A 17,330-nucleotide genomic window follows, 5' to 3' on the forward strand; every position below is an offset into this window, starting at 1 on the left:
TCCCCTGCTCATGCTGTCTCTCTCTCTCACCCTCTCAGAAATAAATAAAATGCTTAAAAAAAAAAAAAGACAGATAGACTTAACAAATATATACAAAACATTCCATCCAAAGACAACAGAAGACACATTCTTTATGAGTGCACATGGAACATTCACCAGGACAGATCACATGTTAAATCACAAAACAAGTCTCAGTAAATTTAAGAAGATTTACATCATATCAAACATCTTCTCTGACCACAACAGCATGAAACTAGAAATCAATTATGATGGGAAAAAAAGCTAGAAAAAACACAAGCATATGGAGGCTAAACAAAATGCCACTAAACAACCAATGGGTTGATAAAGAAATCAAAGAAATAAAAAATACCTGGAGACAAATGAAAATCAAAAAGCAATGTTCCGAAGTCTATGGGATGTAGCAAACGCAGGTCTAAGATGAAGTTAATAGAGATAAAGATCTAACGGAAGAAACAAGAGAAGTTTAAAATCTAATCTTATACCTAAAGGAGTTGGGGGTGGGGGGTGGGGAAGCCCAAAGTTAGTAGAAGGAAGGAAATAATAAAGATCAGAGTAGAAAGAAATGAAATAGAGACTAAAAAAAAAAAAATACAAAAGATCACTGAAGCTAAAAGCTGATTCTTTGAAAAGGTAAAGAAAATTGATAAACCTTTAGCTAGACACATGAAAAAAAGGGGTCAAAATAAAGAAAATCAAAATGAAAGAGAAGCTACAACTCACAACAAAGATATAAAAACAATCATAAGAGACTACTGTGAGAAATGACAAATTGTACTACCTAGAAAAAATGGATAAATTTCTAGAAACATACAATCTTCTAAAATTTAATCAGGAAGAAAGAAAATCTGAACAAACTAATTACTAGTAATTAAATTGTACCAGTAATCAAAAAAATCCCAACAAACAAAGTCCAGAACCAGACGGCTTCATTGGTAAATTCTACCAAACATTTAAAGAAGAATTAATAGCTAACTTTCACAAACTATTCCAAAATATTGAAGAAGGAATGCTTCTAAATTCATTCTATGAGGCAACTATTACCCTGATACCAAAAGCAGACAAAGACATATGAAAAAAGAAAATTACAGGCGAATATCCCTCATTAACATGGATGCAAAAATCCTCAACAAAAATATTAGCAAACCACATTCAACAAAACATTAAAAGGATTGCAAACAATGATCTAGGAGGACTTATTCCATAAGATCAAGGAAGTGTCAATAAATGCAAATCAATCAACATGGTACACCATATTAACAAAATGAAGGATAAAAAACTATATGATCATCTCAATAGATGCAGAAAAACATTTGACAAAATTCAACATCTGTTCATGATAAAAGCTTTCAATAAAGTAGGTATAGAAGAAACATAATAAAGGCTTCAACATAATAAAGGCCATACATGAAAAACCCACACCTAATATCATACTCAGTGGTGAAAAGCTGCAAGCTTTTCTTCTAAGAGCAGGAACACAACTAAGGTGCCAGTCTCACCATTTTTATTCAGAATGCTACAGGGATTCCTATTCACAGCAATCAGATATGAAAAATGAATAAAAGTCATCCAAACTGATAAGGAAAAAGTAAAATCTTCTTTATTTGCAGATGACATGATATTATATATAGAAAATCATAAATACTCCACAAAAAACTACTAGAATTGTTAAATGAATTGAGTAATGTTGCAGGATACAACATTATACATAGAAATCTGTTGTGTTTCTCTAACACTAATAATAACTGAAAGTAATAAGAAAACAACTGCATTTATCATTTCTTCAACAAGAATAAAATGCCTAGGAATAAATTTAATAAGAAGGTGAATGACTTACTCTGAAAACTGTAAGACACTGATGAATGAAAATGACACCAATATATGGAAAGATATACTATGTTCATGGACTACAAGAATTATTATTATTAAAATGTACATACTATCCAAAGCAATTTACAGATTCAATCTATCACTATCAAAATATAAATGGCATTTTTCAAACTAGAACAAATAATCTTAAAATTTCTATGGGAACCACAAAAGACCCTAGATAGCCAAAGCAATCCTGAGAAAGAAAAACAATGCATCAGGTATCATGCTCCCAGATTTCAAAACGTACTACAAACCTACAGTAGTTAAAATAGTGTGGTACAAAAACAGACACACAGATCGGTGGAACAGAATAGAGAATCCAGCAATAAACCCACACTTACATGGTCAATTAATCTATGACAAAGGAGCTAAGCATACACAATGGGGAAAAGACTATCTCTTTAATAAATGCTGCTGGGAAAACTAGAGAGCTACATGCAAAAAAATAAAACTGGACCACTTTCTTACACCATATACAAAAATCAAAATCGATATATAAATCATTATTTAAAACCAAAATGATGAAAGGCTTAAATGTAAGACTTGAAACCATAAAATTCCTAAAAGAAAACATAAGCAGTAAATTCTTAAACATTGGTCTTAGTAATATTTTTTTGGATCTGTCTCTATAGGCAAAGGCAACAAAAGAAAAAATAAACAACTGAGTACGTAAAACCAAAAAGGTTTGCACAGCAAAGGAAACCATTAACCAAAGGAAAAGGCAACCTGCTGAATAAGAGAAGATATTTGCAAATAATGTATCTGATAAGGGATTAATATCCAAAATATATAAGAAGTCATACAACTCAACACCAAAAAAACCAGTCTGATTAAAAAATAGGCAGAGGATCTGAAAAGACATTTTTCCAAAGATGACATACAGATTACCAATAGACACATGAGAAGATGTTCAACATCACTAACCATCAGGTTAATGTCAGTCAAACCACAATGAGATAATACCTCACACCTGTCAGAATGGCTAACATCAACAACACAAGAAACAAAAGGCGTTGGCAAAGATGGGCGAAAAAGGAACCCTTGTGGATTACTGATGGGAATGTAAATTGGTGCAGCAACTATTAAAAATAGTATGAAGTTTCCTCAAAATATTAAAAATGGAGGGTTCCTGGGTGGTTTAGTCAGTTAAGTGGTTGGCTCTTGGTCTCAGCTCAGGTCATGATCTCACGGTTCATGAGTTCAAGGCTCTATGCTGACAGCATGGAGTCTCTTTGCAATTCTCTTTCCCTCTCTCTCTGCCCCTCTCCTGCTCATGCTCTTGCTCTCTCTCTCAAAATACATTAAAAAAAATTTTTTTTAATAAAAACAGAAATATCATATGATACAGCAACTCCACTTCTGGGTATTTATCTGAAGAAAATTAAAACATTAATTATAAAATATACATACACTTCTACATTCATTGCAGCATTCTTTATAGTAACCAAGATACGAAAACAACCTAAATATCCTTTGGTAGATGAATGGGTAAAGAAGATGTGTCATATACAACAGTGGAATAGTACTCAGCCACACACAAAAAAGAAATTATGCCACTTGTGACAATGTGGATGGACCTAGAGAATATTATGCTAAGTGAAATAAGTCAGTTAGACAAATACTGCATGACTTCACTTATATATGGAATCTAGAAAACAAATAAACAAAACAAAACAGAAGCGGGCTCAGATACAGGAAAACAGTCTAGAGGTTACAGAGTGGGAAAAATGGGTAAAATAGGTGAAGGAGAATATGAAGCCCAAACTTCCAGTAATAAAATAAGTAAGTCACAGGGATGTAGAGTACAGCATAGAAAATATAGTCAATAATATGTAAGGACTTTGTATGGTGACAGATGGTAACTACAGTTACAGTGGGGGGCATTTCATAATGGATGCAAATGTTGACTCACACATGAAATTGATGTAATACGGTTTGTTAATTATACTTCAATAATAATAATAAAAAGACCTTACTTTGAAACATTATTTAAATTATCCATTAAAACACGGTTGATGGCTCTCTTTTAATTTTTTTTGAAGTGTAATTGATCTATTAGTTTCACATGCACAACAAAAGGACTCAGTATTGGTGTGTATTGTGAAATGATCACACTCTTCTCGAAGCACTCAGTTTGCCCGGCTCCTAAAACATGGCGCTGAATAGTTTTTCTTTCTTTGTTTTTTGTAAGGCACTGACAACTTTTCAGGCTGTTTGGCAGCCCTTCCTCATCTTCCTTTCCTGCCTGACCTGAGTCCCAAGGGCTTAATCCTTGCAATTCACCTCAATCGTTTATGACATTCAATCTCTAAGTGGCCTCACACAGCCTCCCGGGGCCCAGAGAATTTATATGCTGAGAGCTGCCACGTCCCGTCCTGACTTTGCTTCTCAAGTCCAGATCTGCGTATTCTGCCACTGACTCAGCACCACCACTTGGAAAGCTGGTAGGCATCTCAAGTTGAATGTGTCCAAACTGACCTCTGGACGCCTCTCCAGTCTGGCTTCTTTCCTGGTGTTCTTTTACCCGTATATGACAACTCTATTCACCCAGTTGCTCAGGACAAAAACCTCTGAGTCGCACATGTTCCTTCCCTTTTTCTGCTAGGCCACAGCGAATCCAGCAGCAAATCCTCTTGGCTTAATAGAACCCAGGCCCAGTCTGTGGGGAGAAGCACCGAGATCCACTGTGACCACACCTTTGTGACCACATCCTACCTTTGGAAATATCAGCTGGATCATGGGCACTCTTCTGCTCAAGACCCTCCAATGACCTCCACCTCATTTAGAATAAAGCCCTAAGCCTTCCTGTGCCTATTAGCTTTCGACACTTCCTGTCTCCCCACTAACGGTCCTTCAGCCGCACTGACCCCTGGGACACCTCAAAGCCGCTGCACCCCCGTGCCCTTGGCTCTTACGGCTCTTCTTTCAGACGCCTGCAGCATGTACATCCTCTCTCCAAGAAGACATCTGAGTCTACTGTCCAAACCATGTTCTCACTCCCCTCCCCTCCATGGCCCTTCCATCCCCTCACCCCGTGTTGCATGTTAAATGTGCCCTGCAAAAACGCACACCGAAGTCATCACCCCTGGTACCATTGAGTGTGACCTTACTTGGAAATAGGATCTTGGCACTGGTAACCAAGTTGAGATGACATCATTAGGGTGGGCTCCAATCCAATATGCTGGTGTCCTTGTAAGAAGAGACACACACACAGGGGCACCTGGGTGGCTCAGGTGGCTGGGCGGCCAACTTCGGCTCAGGTCATGATCTCGTGGTCTGTGAGTTCGAGCCCCATGTTGTGCTCTGTGCTGACAGCTCAGAGCCTGCAGCCTGCTTCGGCTCCTGTGATTCCCTCTCTCTCTGCCCCTCCTCCACCACAGAGGCAGCAATTGGGTGACACAGATCCAAGCCAAGGGCACCAGGGACAGACAGCCACCAGCAAAAGCCAGGGAAGAAGCAGGGAGACCAGAGTAGCAGAGGCAGCAGATTTCCGAGGAACAGAGCTGGGCAGGAAAAACTTCTGTCGCCCCAAGCCACGCCACCTGGCTTGTGGTACTTGGTCACAGCTGCCCTAGGAGACTCATACGTCTTGATTATTGATTCTTTGTGCCGCTTATCACTTTCTGAAACTTTATCTTTTCTTGTTTATCCACTTTTAGATTATGGGCACCACAAAAGAAGGGCCGCACAACCTTGTCCGGGGAAAGCCATCGACCCTCAGGACTCGTGCTCGGGCTGGGACACTGCCCTGCTTCCCCACTGCCATCAGACTTCTCTTCTTTTTGGTTCTAAGGGTCAGAGAGTATTTTGTACATCAAACAGGTGCGTCAACACCCTGCATGCTTAGAAGCACTATGTGAACTCATAAATGATGAGAACGTTCACAACTCTTTTTTCATTAGACGGATTTGTGAACTAATATTTACACTCCTTTTCCCAGGAATACATGAAGACACAGAAACGCTAGAGTCCTGGTTGAAGGTCACGGGCAGTGTCTCCCTCCTGACCTCCTCAGACATCTGGCTGCACTGCCCTCACCTCACAACATTGGGAGCCTAAGTCAGAGACAGACAGAGAACCTTTTCACGGGACACGAAACAAACCGACGAGTTTGGGTTTGTGACCCAAAAGATCACACTAGCATTGACCAAAGGTCTGGGGTAAATTCAACAGAACAGTGACAAGTCCATTTTTAGGGATTTGCTCTTGACCTTAGATAAAAAATATTTATGTAAATAATGAAAAGCTGGTTAAGTGCTTACAATTTTATACTGTATGTAAAAACAGCACCATACCGGGTGCTTGGGTGGCTCAGTTGGTTAGGCATTCAACTTTTGGTTTCTGCTCAGATCATGATCTTGTGGTTTGTGAGTTCGAGCCTTGCATCAGGCTCCAAGCTGACAGCGTGGAGCCTGCTTGGGATTCTCTCTCCCTTCTCTCTGTCCCTCCCCAACTCGCTCTCTCTGTCTCTCTTGAAGTAAGTAAACTTAAAAATAAATACAAATAGCACCATATGAACGAAGCACAGTGGCACATATTCTATACAACTGCTGAAAATCATGTGCTGTGAGCCATGCCTGACTCTAAGTGAGATCTTGGGCTGTTTCTTAACTGTCTTCCTGCCTCACTTTCATGCCACAGGAGTTGTACGTGCTCTTCTGGCTCCCATTCTTCATCAGAAGAAATAACATTACTTCTTTTCTGTTGTTACAATTAGGAATTTTTTTTAATGTTTGTTTTTGAGAGACAGAGAGCACCAGCAGAGGAGGGGCAGAGAGAGGGAGATAGGATCCGAAGCGGGGTTCACCTTGACTGCAGAGAGCCCCGATGCAGGACTCGAACTCACAAACTGCGAGGTCATGACCTGAACCAAAGTTGGAGGCTTAACGCACTGAGCCACCCAGGTGCCCTGATGTAACATTTCTTCTAAAAATGTAAAGAAAGCATTTTAGAATTAGGCGAGGCAGACTTCACTGGGTTACAGCATATATAGGACCAACATGTGCTTACAGGCAAGTCTTTAACTAGGAGAAGGTCTTTCCTAGAAGTGATTGAAAAAACAAAAGGCAGAAGGACAGGCTGTATCATGGGCCGTGTGTCCACAGCGCGTGCTTTGGGACGGCCCGGGATGCAGCAGACCCCAACCCACCATCAGAGACTGGTACCAGAGGGCTTCTGTATGTGCCTCTCTCACTGGCCTGTTCCTGGCCCGGCCGGCCCCATGATAACTCAAAACAGGGACACTAAAAAGCACTCTTCAGAGGTTTAGGAAAAAGGATACATATATTTAGGGAAGCAGATTTGCTTTTCTAATTATATATTTAATATTTTATTGATAACTAGTATATGCTTTTAAACACAAAGCTACAGTGCTATATCATCACACCTAAAATGTGTCAACTATTTCCTATAAAATATTCAGTTTGTGCTCAGCTCTCCCTGTCTCAGAAATGTTTATATGAATGACATGCAACTTAAACAGATGCTAAGTGATTCAGGCCACCGTTTGCCATCATTCTCCTGGTGTGCGCACACGCCAGCCCGAATGATCCGGAAGGTGGGCTCCAGAAATCCAGAGGCAGGCATCTTGGGTGAACCATACAACCAGGCGAGTGGGCTGTTGAAGCTCTTTTTTGTGGCCCTCTGCTGCCCTTTTCAAAACATGACACCAGATTCCGCATCTCTGTCACTTCAGCAGTCACACAGAAGGACCTGCCAGGAGCATCTTTAACAGCGCATTTTAGAGCGTGAACCCAGCCAGCTCCTCTCTGGGCAAACAGAGCCTGTTGCCCCTGGAGCAGAATCACTTGCGGACCCTTGATTCTATAAGTCTCCAGGCTGGAGGGTCTCCTCCTCGACTGCCGGCCCCACAACCATCTTGGGCTTTGCAAACTACAATTTGGGGGGGCAAATGCTCCTAGTTTCACAGGCAATAAAGGAACTGGTTAGGACTGAGTAGTGGTTAAGGCGTGAGCCAGGTTGAGATGGCTCCAGTGCGATTGCATAACAGCAAGCAAAACTAAGCAAGAATCGGGGCTTTTAGAGGAATTCCAAGGGAGGTTCCAGGATCCCACGATGGACCCAGGTGCTAAGTGTACTGTACAAACAACACTATTTGAATACATAACGGAGCCATGCAAACATATGCTAAAGTCATATATACACACACAGATAGAAGAAGAAGAAGAAGAAGAAGAAGAAGAAGAAGAAGAAGAAGAAGAAGAAGAAGAAGAAGGAGAAGGAGAAGGAGAAGGAGAAGGAGAAGAACACACACACACACAAAAGCTGATGAGTCTAAACAACAGGGTGGGTCCAGGATAGGCACACACGAATATCCGGTCTACGCCTCAGGCAGATCTTGCATGATTCAAGCCCGCAGGGGTATAGAAGCAAACGCAGGACTTCTGGCAAACGCTTCAAAGTTTGCCAGAGAACCAGCAAGCGCTTTGCTTAGGTGGCGCGCGCCCTCGGAAGCGGAGACCCGGGAGCGCGCGCGCGGAGGAGGGAGCCACCTCGCGCTCCCGCGCCACCTCCCAGGACACGTTGACACTGGGGGCCGGACCAGGCGCTGGCGGGCGATGCTCGGCTCGCCCTCCAGGCGCTTTCCCGGAGCGCTGGGCGGTCTTGGTGGGGATCCGCAGGGTCGGGGTGGTGACCACTATCCCAGGGGGGCGCAGGGGAGGCGCAGAGAGGGAGGCAAGGCAGGGCACGTGTACCACATCACGGCCAAGGCCAAGCCTCGGGAGGCCAGGTATGGAAAGAGCTGGCTGGAGGAGTGTCGGCGCTGCCGGAGGGTACGGCTTGGGGGTCAGGGCTAAAGTAGTCCCCGCCCAGGGTCACTCACCATCCTCTAGCGCTTCGTGCACGAGCAGAAGACCAAGCAGCAGCCAAACCTTCATCTTCAGGGCAGGGGGCGCAGGCAGAGGTGCCGGGACCGCGGTCGGAGGAGCCCCGGACAGCACAGGGCGAGCGCAGGGGCGCCGGGGGAGGCGGCGGGCTAGGGGCGTGTCGGGGCGGGCGTCTGGGACGCCACAGCTGGAGGATTCAGTTTCCTGAGGTGGAACCCAGTTTGGGGGAAAAGTTTGGTTTTTTTCTCCCCCCTCTCTTAATTCTGTGTAATGTGACCTCTCCTGCCCCCTGGCGGAGCAGTGGAGAGAGGCGCTTTCTCGTGCGCTGAGCGCAAGGGCTAAGGGCAAGATGTCAATTACCAAAGTGGTTCCTGCAATTTCTCCAGCTGGGCTGTTTACCTCGTTTACTAACTTCCGCAAGGCCCAGGGGGATCCCGCAGGTACTGATGGGATCACGTTTAACCGTAATTGTCCAACTGTCACCAGCACTCTCCCCACCTGCTCAGGCGGAGCCTTAATGCTCTGTCAAAAGTACTCTAGATCTTTCTGTTTATTGCCAGGTCTGCCACTTGTGCTAACAAGACCGTTACCCTCAGCTGTTTCTGCTGTTCCGCTGTGTCCGGGCAGAGACGGGCTCTGCACCCAACCCTTCAGCTGGACATGGGCTTCTCCCCTGCAGCTGAGATGTTAGAACCCTGGGGCTCCCAAATGGGGACGCTGGCCTTTCATCAAAGGGACTCACAGAAGGCCAGCTCCTTTCTTAATATCCCAGCAGAGGCTTTGGAGAAATGCCTGGACCCTTTTGTTCACAAGTCCCATTGCACAACACTCAGGTGTTCTGGATAGACTGCCAGGAAAGAGTTCCAAGAAACAGCATCAGCGCCCCTGGCCTCCCCAACACACACATACACATCTTTCCCTCGGAGTCAAAATCAGCACTCTGGGATTCTTTTAAATGTAGTATCTATATTCTCCCAGAAGGCTCTGCAGTTCTAGCAAATTCTTCCCCAGCCCTTTCAGGTTAGGAAAACCAGAGAGGTTAAATGGCGCTCCATGTACCCTCTGTATGCATATTATGAAGCAGGTTGAGGAGGTGATTCAAATGAAAAGGCAAAAGTATTGCGCGCCTGGGTGGCTCAGTTGGGTAAGCATCTGACTTCAGCTCAGGTCATGATCTCACAGTTTGTGGGTTCGAGCCCTACGTCCCACTCTGTGCTGACAGCTCGGAGCCTGGAGCCTGCTTTGGATTCCGTGTCTCCCTCTCTCTGCTTCTCCCTCGCTTGCGTGAGTGCATGCTCACTCTCGCACACACACTCTCTCTAAAAAATAAATGTAAAAAAAAGAAAAGGAAAAAATATTGCAAACTAAAATATAATTAAATTCTAAGTGGTATAATATATGCTATTAATAGTGGGGAAGTTCAGAGGGGTGGGAAATCCAAGGCTACGGCTTGAGTTTGGAGACCTCAGGAGGGAGGGGAGGGGGCAGGAGTGCATCATCTCTGATTCCTTGGCGGGTGGTCAGGAGAGCATGGGTCAAGGCACAAAGCATAGACCTGGCGCCATAGCTTGGGCTGGCCAGGCTGGAAGGGTAGCTCGCTTATGGGAGCAGAGCGGAAGGAGACTGAAGCGGGAGTCTGGGGCGCGGAAGGCAGGCTGTGGTGGGGTGCAAGATTGGGGCATTCGTGCGCACCTCTGCAGAGAGGGGGAGTTGACAACTTCACTCCTGCCTTGCGTTGGAGCCTGGGCTCAGTCTACAGCTCCCCTCCCGCACTCCACACAGTCGCCAGGCCCCGCCTGGTCTACATGTTGACTGAATCAAGGCCACCCCTCTTTTCCATCATCCCTCGCCTCACTGCCCTGGCCACACCCAGCTAGTTGGTCTCCCTGGCCCTGCGTCTTGCACCCCAATCCACCCTTTCCTCAGCAATCACATCTATCTGAGAATCATACTCTAAAAAATTTAACCCAACTGAGACCTTTCAAAGGCCCTCCTGCAAGGCTGAGACTCCCAAGTTCACGGTCCTGCTGGCCTCTCCAGCTGCTTTTCTTGGCGCCACTCCCTGTCCTGCCCTCCCACTAATAGCACACTGCCCTTGACACCCCCCCCCCAGCCATCATGAGGGTCCACTGCTCCTGTGGCTTCCTCTGCCCCAAATAGCCCCTTTCCCTGATTTACCACCTGGCCACCCTCTCACCACGCCCCAAGCCCTGGCCTCACTTCCCCTCTAAGGCTTAGTTCAGACCTTGCCTCCTCCGAGCTGGTCTGAGCACTTCCCTGGTAATAGAAACTTCCATCATAGCACTTAGAACAGAAGGCAGCTTTTAGCTGTAAATCTGATTATGCTTCTTTCTCCTGCGCTATTCTATGAGTTCAAGGGCAGGAAGTGCATCTTGCTAAATGTCTTATTCCACCACCAGGTTCTGGAAAGTAACAATTCCTTGTTAGGAGCTTACTATGTTCCACATGGTGTGTTTATTGATCTAATCAGCAAGCCTATAAGGTAGGCTGTGCTGTTAGCATCATCTCTCTTTTACGGATGAGGGTGCCCAAAGTTAAACTTGCAGCTGAGGCATAATCTGGGCTTTGTCTGACTCCCACATCTGTGGGGCTAATCCCTCATTATACTGGTTAAAATGAGCTGTTGAAATCAGTATGAGGGGCGCCTGGGTGGCTCGGTTGGTTAAGCATCTGACTTCAGCTCAGGTCATGATCTCACGGTTCGTGGGTTCGAGCCCCGCATTGGGCTCTGTGCTGACAGCTAGCTCAGAGCCTAGAGACTGTTTCAGATTCTGTATCTCCCTCTCTCTCTGACCCTCCCCTGCTCATGCTGCCTCTCTCTCTCTCTCTCTCTCAGAAATAAATAAAACATAAAAAAATAAAAAAGAAATCAGTATGAAGAAAAGCTATCAAACAGGGGCCTGCCTGACCTGTAAACTGGAGACACTACTAAGTTGTCCGTCTTAAACTCCTGAGACTAGAGGCAAATACATTACGACTTGCCTCAACGTTGTGCAAGATGGCAAGGCAATGGATGAATTGCACAGCATTCCAAAGAGACCAGAAACACACCCTCTGCTCCTCCTTTGTAAGAGCCCGCCATTGAAGGAGCCATTAGAAGAACAAAGCTAAAATGTTAAGGAACTGTTAGAAAGCCAAATGGATGTAGGGGGAGGGGAGGATGGGCATGGAGGAGGGCACTCGTGGGGATGAGCACTGGGTGTTATGTGGAAACTAATTTGACAATAAACTATNTAAACAACCATAAAATAAAAAAAAAAAAAGCCAAATGCAGACTGGAATGAAGCTTGAGGATTCGCCAGCAGCCTCAGACAGGAGGAGAGTCCAGAATCACGCAGGAGCTCTTCCCGCCAGCCTCTGCGGGTTGGTCATGATGAAAAGAGACAAAATGACACCACATGGTGGGAAGACTGGCTTTAATGACGAGCGGTACTCAGCTGCTCCCCCTGTGTTTCCTTTTACTTAAAGAGCTTTTTGTTTTCCCAAAATTACTCAATTGACCCACTTAAAAATATTTTAAACCTCCACAGAATTATATGGGACAGAAAATTATTTTTAAAAAAATAATAAAAACACCTTTTCTCATCCCCTCCCCTTCCTACTGGCTATAAAATACTGCATGGGAAAGACCCGCCATAGCTTGATTGTTCCACTGATAGCTAGTTTGGTTGTTTCAAACACTATCTTACAAAAAATACTGCAGTAACTATTGTGATCCAAATATCTTGATGCCCATGAATATTCTATAAGATAGATACCTAGAAATTAAATTATTTGGCCAAAGTCATGATATTTAACATTTTTGGTGAACACTGCCAATTAAAAAGCTGTTCCTATTTACAACCAATTCCGTTTTCCTCGGAAGCACCCCCACCAGGATTGGATGCAGTCATGCTATTCAATTTTTTAGAACCTGCGGTGGGGGTGGGGAGTCTCATTATGCTCTTTTTTTTTTTTTTTAAGTTTTATTTATTTGAGAGACAGAGGGAGTGAGCAGGGGAGGGTCATAGGGAGAGGGAGAGAGAGAATCCCAAGCAGGCTCCACACTGTCAGCACAGTGCCCAATGAGGGGCTCAAACTCACTAACTTCGAGATCATGACCTGAACTGAAATCAAGAGTCTGGTGCTTAATCCAATGAGTCACCCAGGTGCCCTTCACTAGGCTCTTTTAATTCCCATTCCTTTTGTTACTATTGAGAATGAGGATGTTACCGTGTTTTTACTAGCCACTTGTATTTGCCAAATTTTGAAAATTGAGTTATTTTTATTATTGTCTTACAATAATAGGATCTTAACATATTCTGGCTATTAAGCTCTTGGGTGTTATACATATTGCAGACACTTCTTCTAATCCTGTGCTGGTGTTTTAGTTTTGCCAATGGTGCCTTTCTTGAAACAATTACAACCAACGTTTAAGCAATTACATTTTCAGGAACTTCTTTCGTGGCTTCTGGGTTTTATATCTCTTTAAGTAGGTCTTCTCTGCCTCCAATTGTCCAACTACCTTATATTTTCATCTGAAAGTTTCATAATTTTGTTGTCATGTTTGGTCTTTAGACCCATCTATAATTTTTTTAGTATCACAGGTTAGAAATCTAATTTTTTTGTGTTTCCATTTGGCTGCTCAGTGTCACACTATCATTTGTTAAAAGATTGGTCCTTTTTCTGTCTTTTTGGATTGACTTCTAGTGTATATTAAATTATACTTGTATATGGGTCTGTTTCTGTTCTATTTTAGTCTATTGATTTCTTTATATCTATAGAAATACCAGACTGCATTAATTGGTACTGATTTATAGTATGTTTTGTCATGTATTTGGGCCCCCATCACTGTTCTGTTAATTATCATTGTACATTTTCTCTTCCAGGCAAAATTTGGAATCAGCTTGTCAATCTCCATAAAAATGTTATTGTGTTTTGATGACGATTACATTGAATTAATGTTTGGGTGGAGAACGGTCATATTTAAAACATTGAGTCTTCCCATCCAGGAATGTGCTAATGTAATGTAGCTTTTGGCTTTTTCAAGTCTAATTTTATGCCCCCGTTATATTTTATAATTGGTGAGTGCTGGACAACAATTTTAGAATTCCTCATTCTCACAACTTTAGATCTTCATTCTCAGGTATATTTTGTATCAAATACTCTTTAGCTAAGTGTTGGCTACAGAAACGTGTGTGTGTGAGACAGTGTGTGTATAATTACATAAACTCTTATATACTTATGTTCACATAGTCATAGTCTTTCCATGTAAGTCTTGCTTGCTAATAATAATAATAATATGCAAGGCTTATTTCTTATTTTTGCTTGCTTATTTGTTTTGCTATCATGAATGACTTTCTCCCAGTACATTGTCAAATTGATTAACTGGTATGTCAAAAATAATTTTGGAATTCTGCTTTCCCAGCCTCTTTTATATCACATATACTTTAGATAAATTTAGGTATCTCTGCTTATCTGAGGTCTGTATTATGCGCTGAACTGAGCTCTTTCCTCCTTCCAAAATTTAAATGTTGAAGTCCTAACCTCCAGCACTTCAGAATGTGACCGTATTTGGAAACAGAGTCTTTAAAAGAGGTAATTAAATTAAAAGGCAGTCGTTAAAGTGAGTCCTAAACCAGTGTCACTGATAGTCTTATAGGAGTAAACCTAGACGCAGATACAGGCACAGAGGGAAGACCAGGTAGAGATACAAGACACCCATCTACAAGCCAAGGACAGAGGCTCAGAAGAAACCAACCCTGCCCACGCCTTGATCTCAGACTTCCAGCTTCCGGAGCTGTGAGAATACACTTCCGTTGTTTAAGCCATGAGTCTGTGGTACCTCGTTAAGGCAGCGGTAGGGAACATGTAGTCTATTAGGATGAGAGCAAAAGTGACAAGAAATATAGGGGCTTTTCCAAGACATGTAGCTGCTTAATCACAGGCTTATTATCCTTGAATGGGGCAATCTCCAGATGACTGGATTTGAAAACATAAAACTGCCCCTGTTGTATTTTTTATGGGTTGAATTTCACTGTAAAAACCCATTTGCTTCTTCTCTAGGGTGAGAAAGGATTTTATTTCTAGAATCTCTGTTTGCCTTGGTCTTTGCATTCTTTCTCTCAATAATTGCTAGAATATCAGCGAATTAAAATAAGCATTTACTTACAGTTCCAAGTCAAATACAACTTGAAGCCTGGTTTCCTAAGGCATGATTAATTTTTGCGTGTTTGTATCTGGTCACCTTAATGGACCCTCTTATTAATCCGAATAGTTTTGTATTGATCTCTTGGGCTTTTAGATCAATGATCATATTACCTGCAACACCCACTCTTCCTTTCTTTCTTAGCTGCTGCCTGTCTGCTGCTTCCACCTCGCTGGTACAGTAGCCAGTAGTGTTTGTAATCCACTGACTCCCCCCCCCCCCACCTCATGAAGCACAGAGGGGCTCAGGGATGGAACAAATCAGGGACTCCAAGCCTTCCCCGAACCATCAGCTACTTCCTGATGTAGGAAGAGAGGAGATTGAGAATACAGCAATGGCCTTTTAAAAACAGTGTCAGCTGCACACCCCCAAAAGCAAGGGAATCAAGAGCAAAAATGAACTCTTGGGACCTCATCAAGATTAAAAGCTTCTGCACAGCAAAGGAAGCAATACATAAAACTAATAGGCAACCAACGGAATGGGAAAAGATAGTTGCAAATGACATATCAGANTTAAATAGTCCCTTTCCTTTTAAAAAATAAAATAAAATAAAAACAGTGTCAGCCGTGGGAGGAGACGGCATTACCAGAGCAATAATGCATCACTGCCTTTCTCTGAAGAGCTGGGGCCGCAGCCCCTGGCACTGGCTTAACAAATGAAGAGCTGGAGAGAAAAGAGGAGTAGCAGAAGGGAGAGACAAAAATTGGGAAGTGGAAGAGAGAAGTGAGGCAGGCTGGACCTGTAGTTCTAGAGAAGCCTATTTCTTGTAGTTGTCTGTAAAAGCACCACTGGCACATACTGTGTGTCTCATGGCTGATGAGACACAGGATCAGCCATCCCTTCAGGTTACCAAGGGCCAGAGTAAAAGGGCAGCACTTCCTTTATGATCTCCTTGTGAGTGATTTTGTAGGTCACATTTTCATTATAAATTAATGATAATTTTCTAGGACTCCTCTGTCCTGAAAAATCTGTTCCCTCTATTTTTTCTGTCTCCTCCAAAGGCCTATATTTTGGGTACCTGCTCCCCACCCCCAAAATCAGGACATTTCTCTCCTCTAACTGGTCTTCACTAAGTATAGAAATACAACCAAGATGAATATATATTTTTAAATTAATGCTGATGGCCCCATAGCCACTTACCAAGAGACATGTCAGGATCCCAGAAGTTGGTAGTACTTTCCTGGCTCCAGGATATAGCATGCTGTAAAGATGTATAGCCAGTCTGTTGGTAACATGAGCCTGGAAATGGCCTGGGGAAAAGGGGCAACTCTAAGCTATGATGTAAGTGATTTGAAACCTCCATTCTCTCTGTCCTTTTTATTTAATGGTAAACTATCAACTATCCTTGTGTATTTGCTTTCTCTTGCTTACTTGCTCTAAATGCTCAAGTCTCTTCTGCTTGAAAGTCTCTTCTGTTATTTACAACCTGGTGCCAAGTCAATGTTTCAGTCCAAGAAGAGTGGCATTTTAAGTCTCATTTCTACCAGGGCAATGAAACCCTTGGCCCTTGCTTGAAGAAATGGCAGACTTCGGTGCACAGATGGGAGAAGATTGTGGAGATCTGGAGACTTAGCCATTGAGGACCTCCAGAAGCCAATCACAACCATCGTATGGTACTTGTGGGTTAAGGGACTCAGAGCCCAGAAACAAGCTTGTTCTCCATTATATGAGCCCACCTTGAACTGTAGCGCACTCCTGGGTAGAAGAGTCAATCTTCCTCTTCATGTTGGCACTTTTAGAGAGCAGCAAGGATTCTATACTCAGCCTTTACTAGAAAAGTTCAAGTAAGTGAATCAGTATGAAGCTGAGTTTCTTTCTGGATTGTTTCGTCTCTTTTTTGACCTACTCTAAACAAGCTGAGGTAATGTGATAATAGGTTTTTTTTGTCTGTCATTGAGGGTTTTTTTGGAGATATTTTATGGGATGAAATGAATCACTTTTTCCACACAGGGACTTCTCAGTACAATGTCTTGGCAATCCGTGGGCTTTGAGCCCTTTGCCTGAAAAGGAAGCCTATCCATGGCCTTTTTTAAAGAACACTAAGGAGATGGTGTTCTGATCACCAAGGGTTCTTGGCTGGACCCACAGCCCACAGTTCCTGGGGGATTACTGCCTTCCTGTGACCACATGGTACCAGGGCAGATGTGGGTCAGCAATACCTAGTAACAATCCTAACAGCCAACACTTGGATAAATTGGGTTTGAGGCTTCTACTTGGCAAATACTTTGATGTTTCGGCTTCGTTTTCAACGCTGGCTAAATTGATTCTGCCATTTTCTTATTTCAACGTGGTGTTCCCTCCAATTTAGTAAAATCAATGGGAATTAAGTACATACACAAAGACATTTCAAAATTAATGAACCAATTCAAGAGATTTGCAATTTT

The 17,330-nt window shown here is 43.2% G+C and overlaps 1 protein-coding gene across 1 annotated transcript in view; it reads right to left on the reverse strand.

The window, feature by feature from the left end:
• PDGFRL (platelet derived growth factor receptor like) overlaps nucleotides 1-8,858 on the reverse strand; it is a 61,293-nt gene extending 52,435 nt beyond the window's left edge. Inside the window, exon 1 of the mRNA XM_077773083.1 lies at nucleotides 8,735-8,858. Coding sequence (XP_077629209.1) covers nucleotides 8,735-8,789 — 55 coding nt within the window. The 5' untranslated portion in view covers nucleotides 8,790-8,858. The remainder of the gene's footprint in view (nucleotides 1-8,734) is intronic.
• Between the last annotated feature and the right edge of the window lie 8,472 nt (nucleotides 8,859-17,330).

The sequence above is a fragment of the Crocuta crocuta genome, unplaced genomic scaffold, assembly GCF_008692635.1.
Source record: "Crocuta crocuta isolate KB4526 unplaced genomic scaffold, BGI_CrCroc_1.0 scaffold140, whole genome shotgun sequence".
Classification (NCBI taxonomy): Eukaryota; Metazoa; Chordata; class Mammalia; order Carnivora; family Hyaenidae; genus Crocuta; species Crocuta crocuta.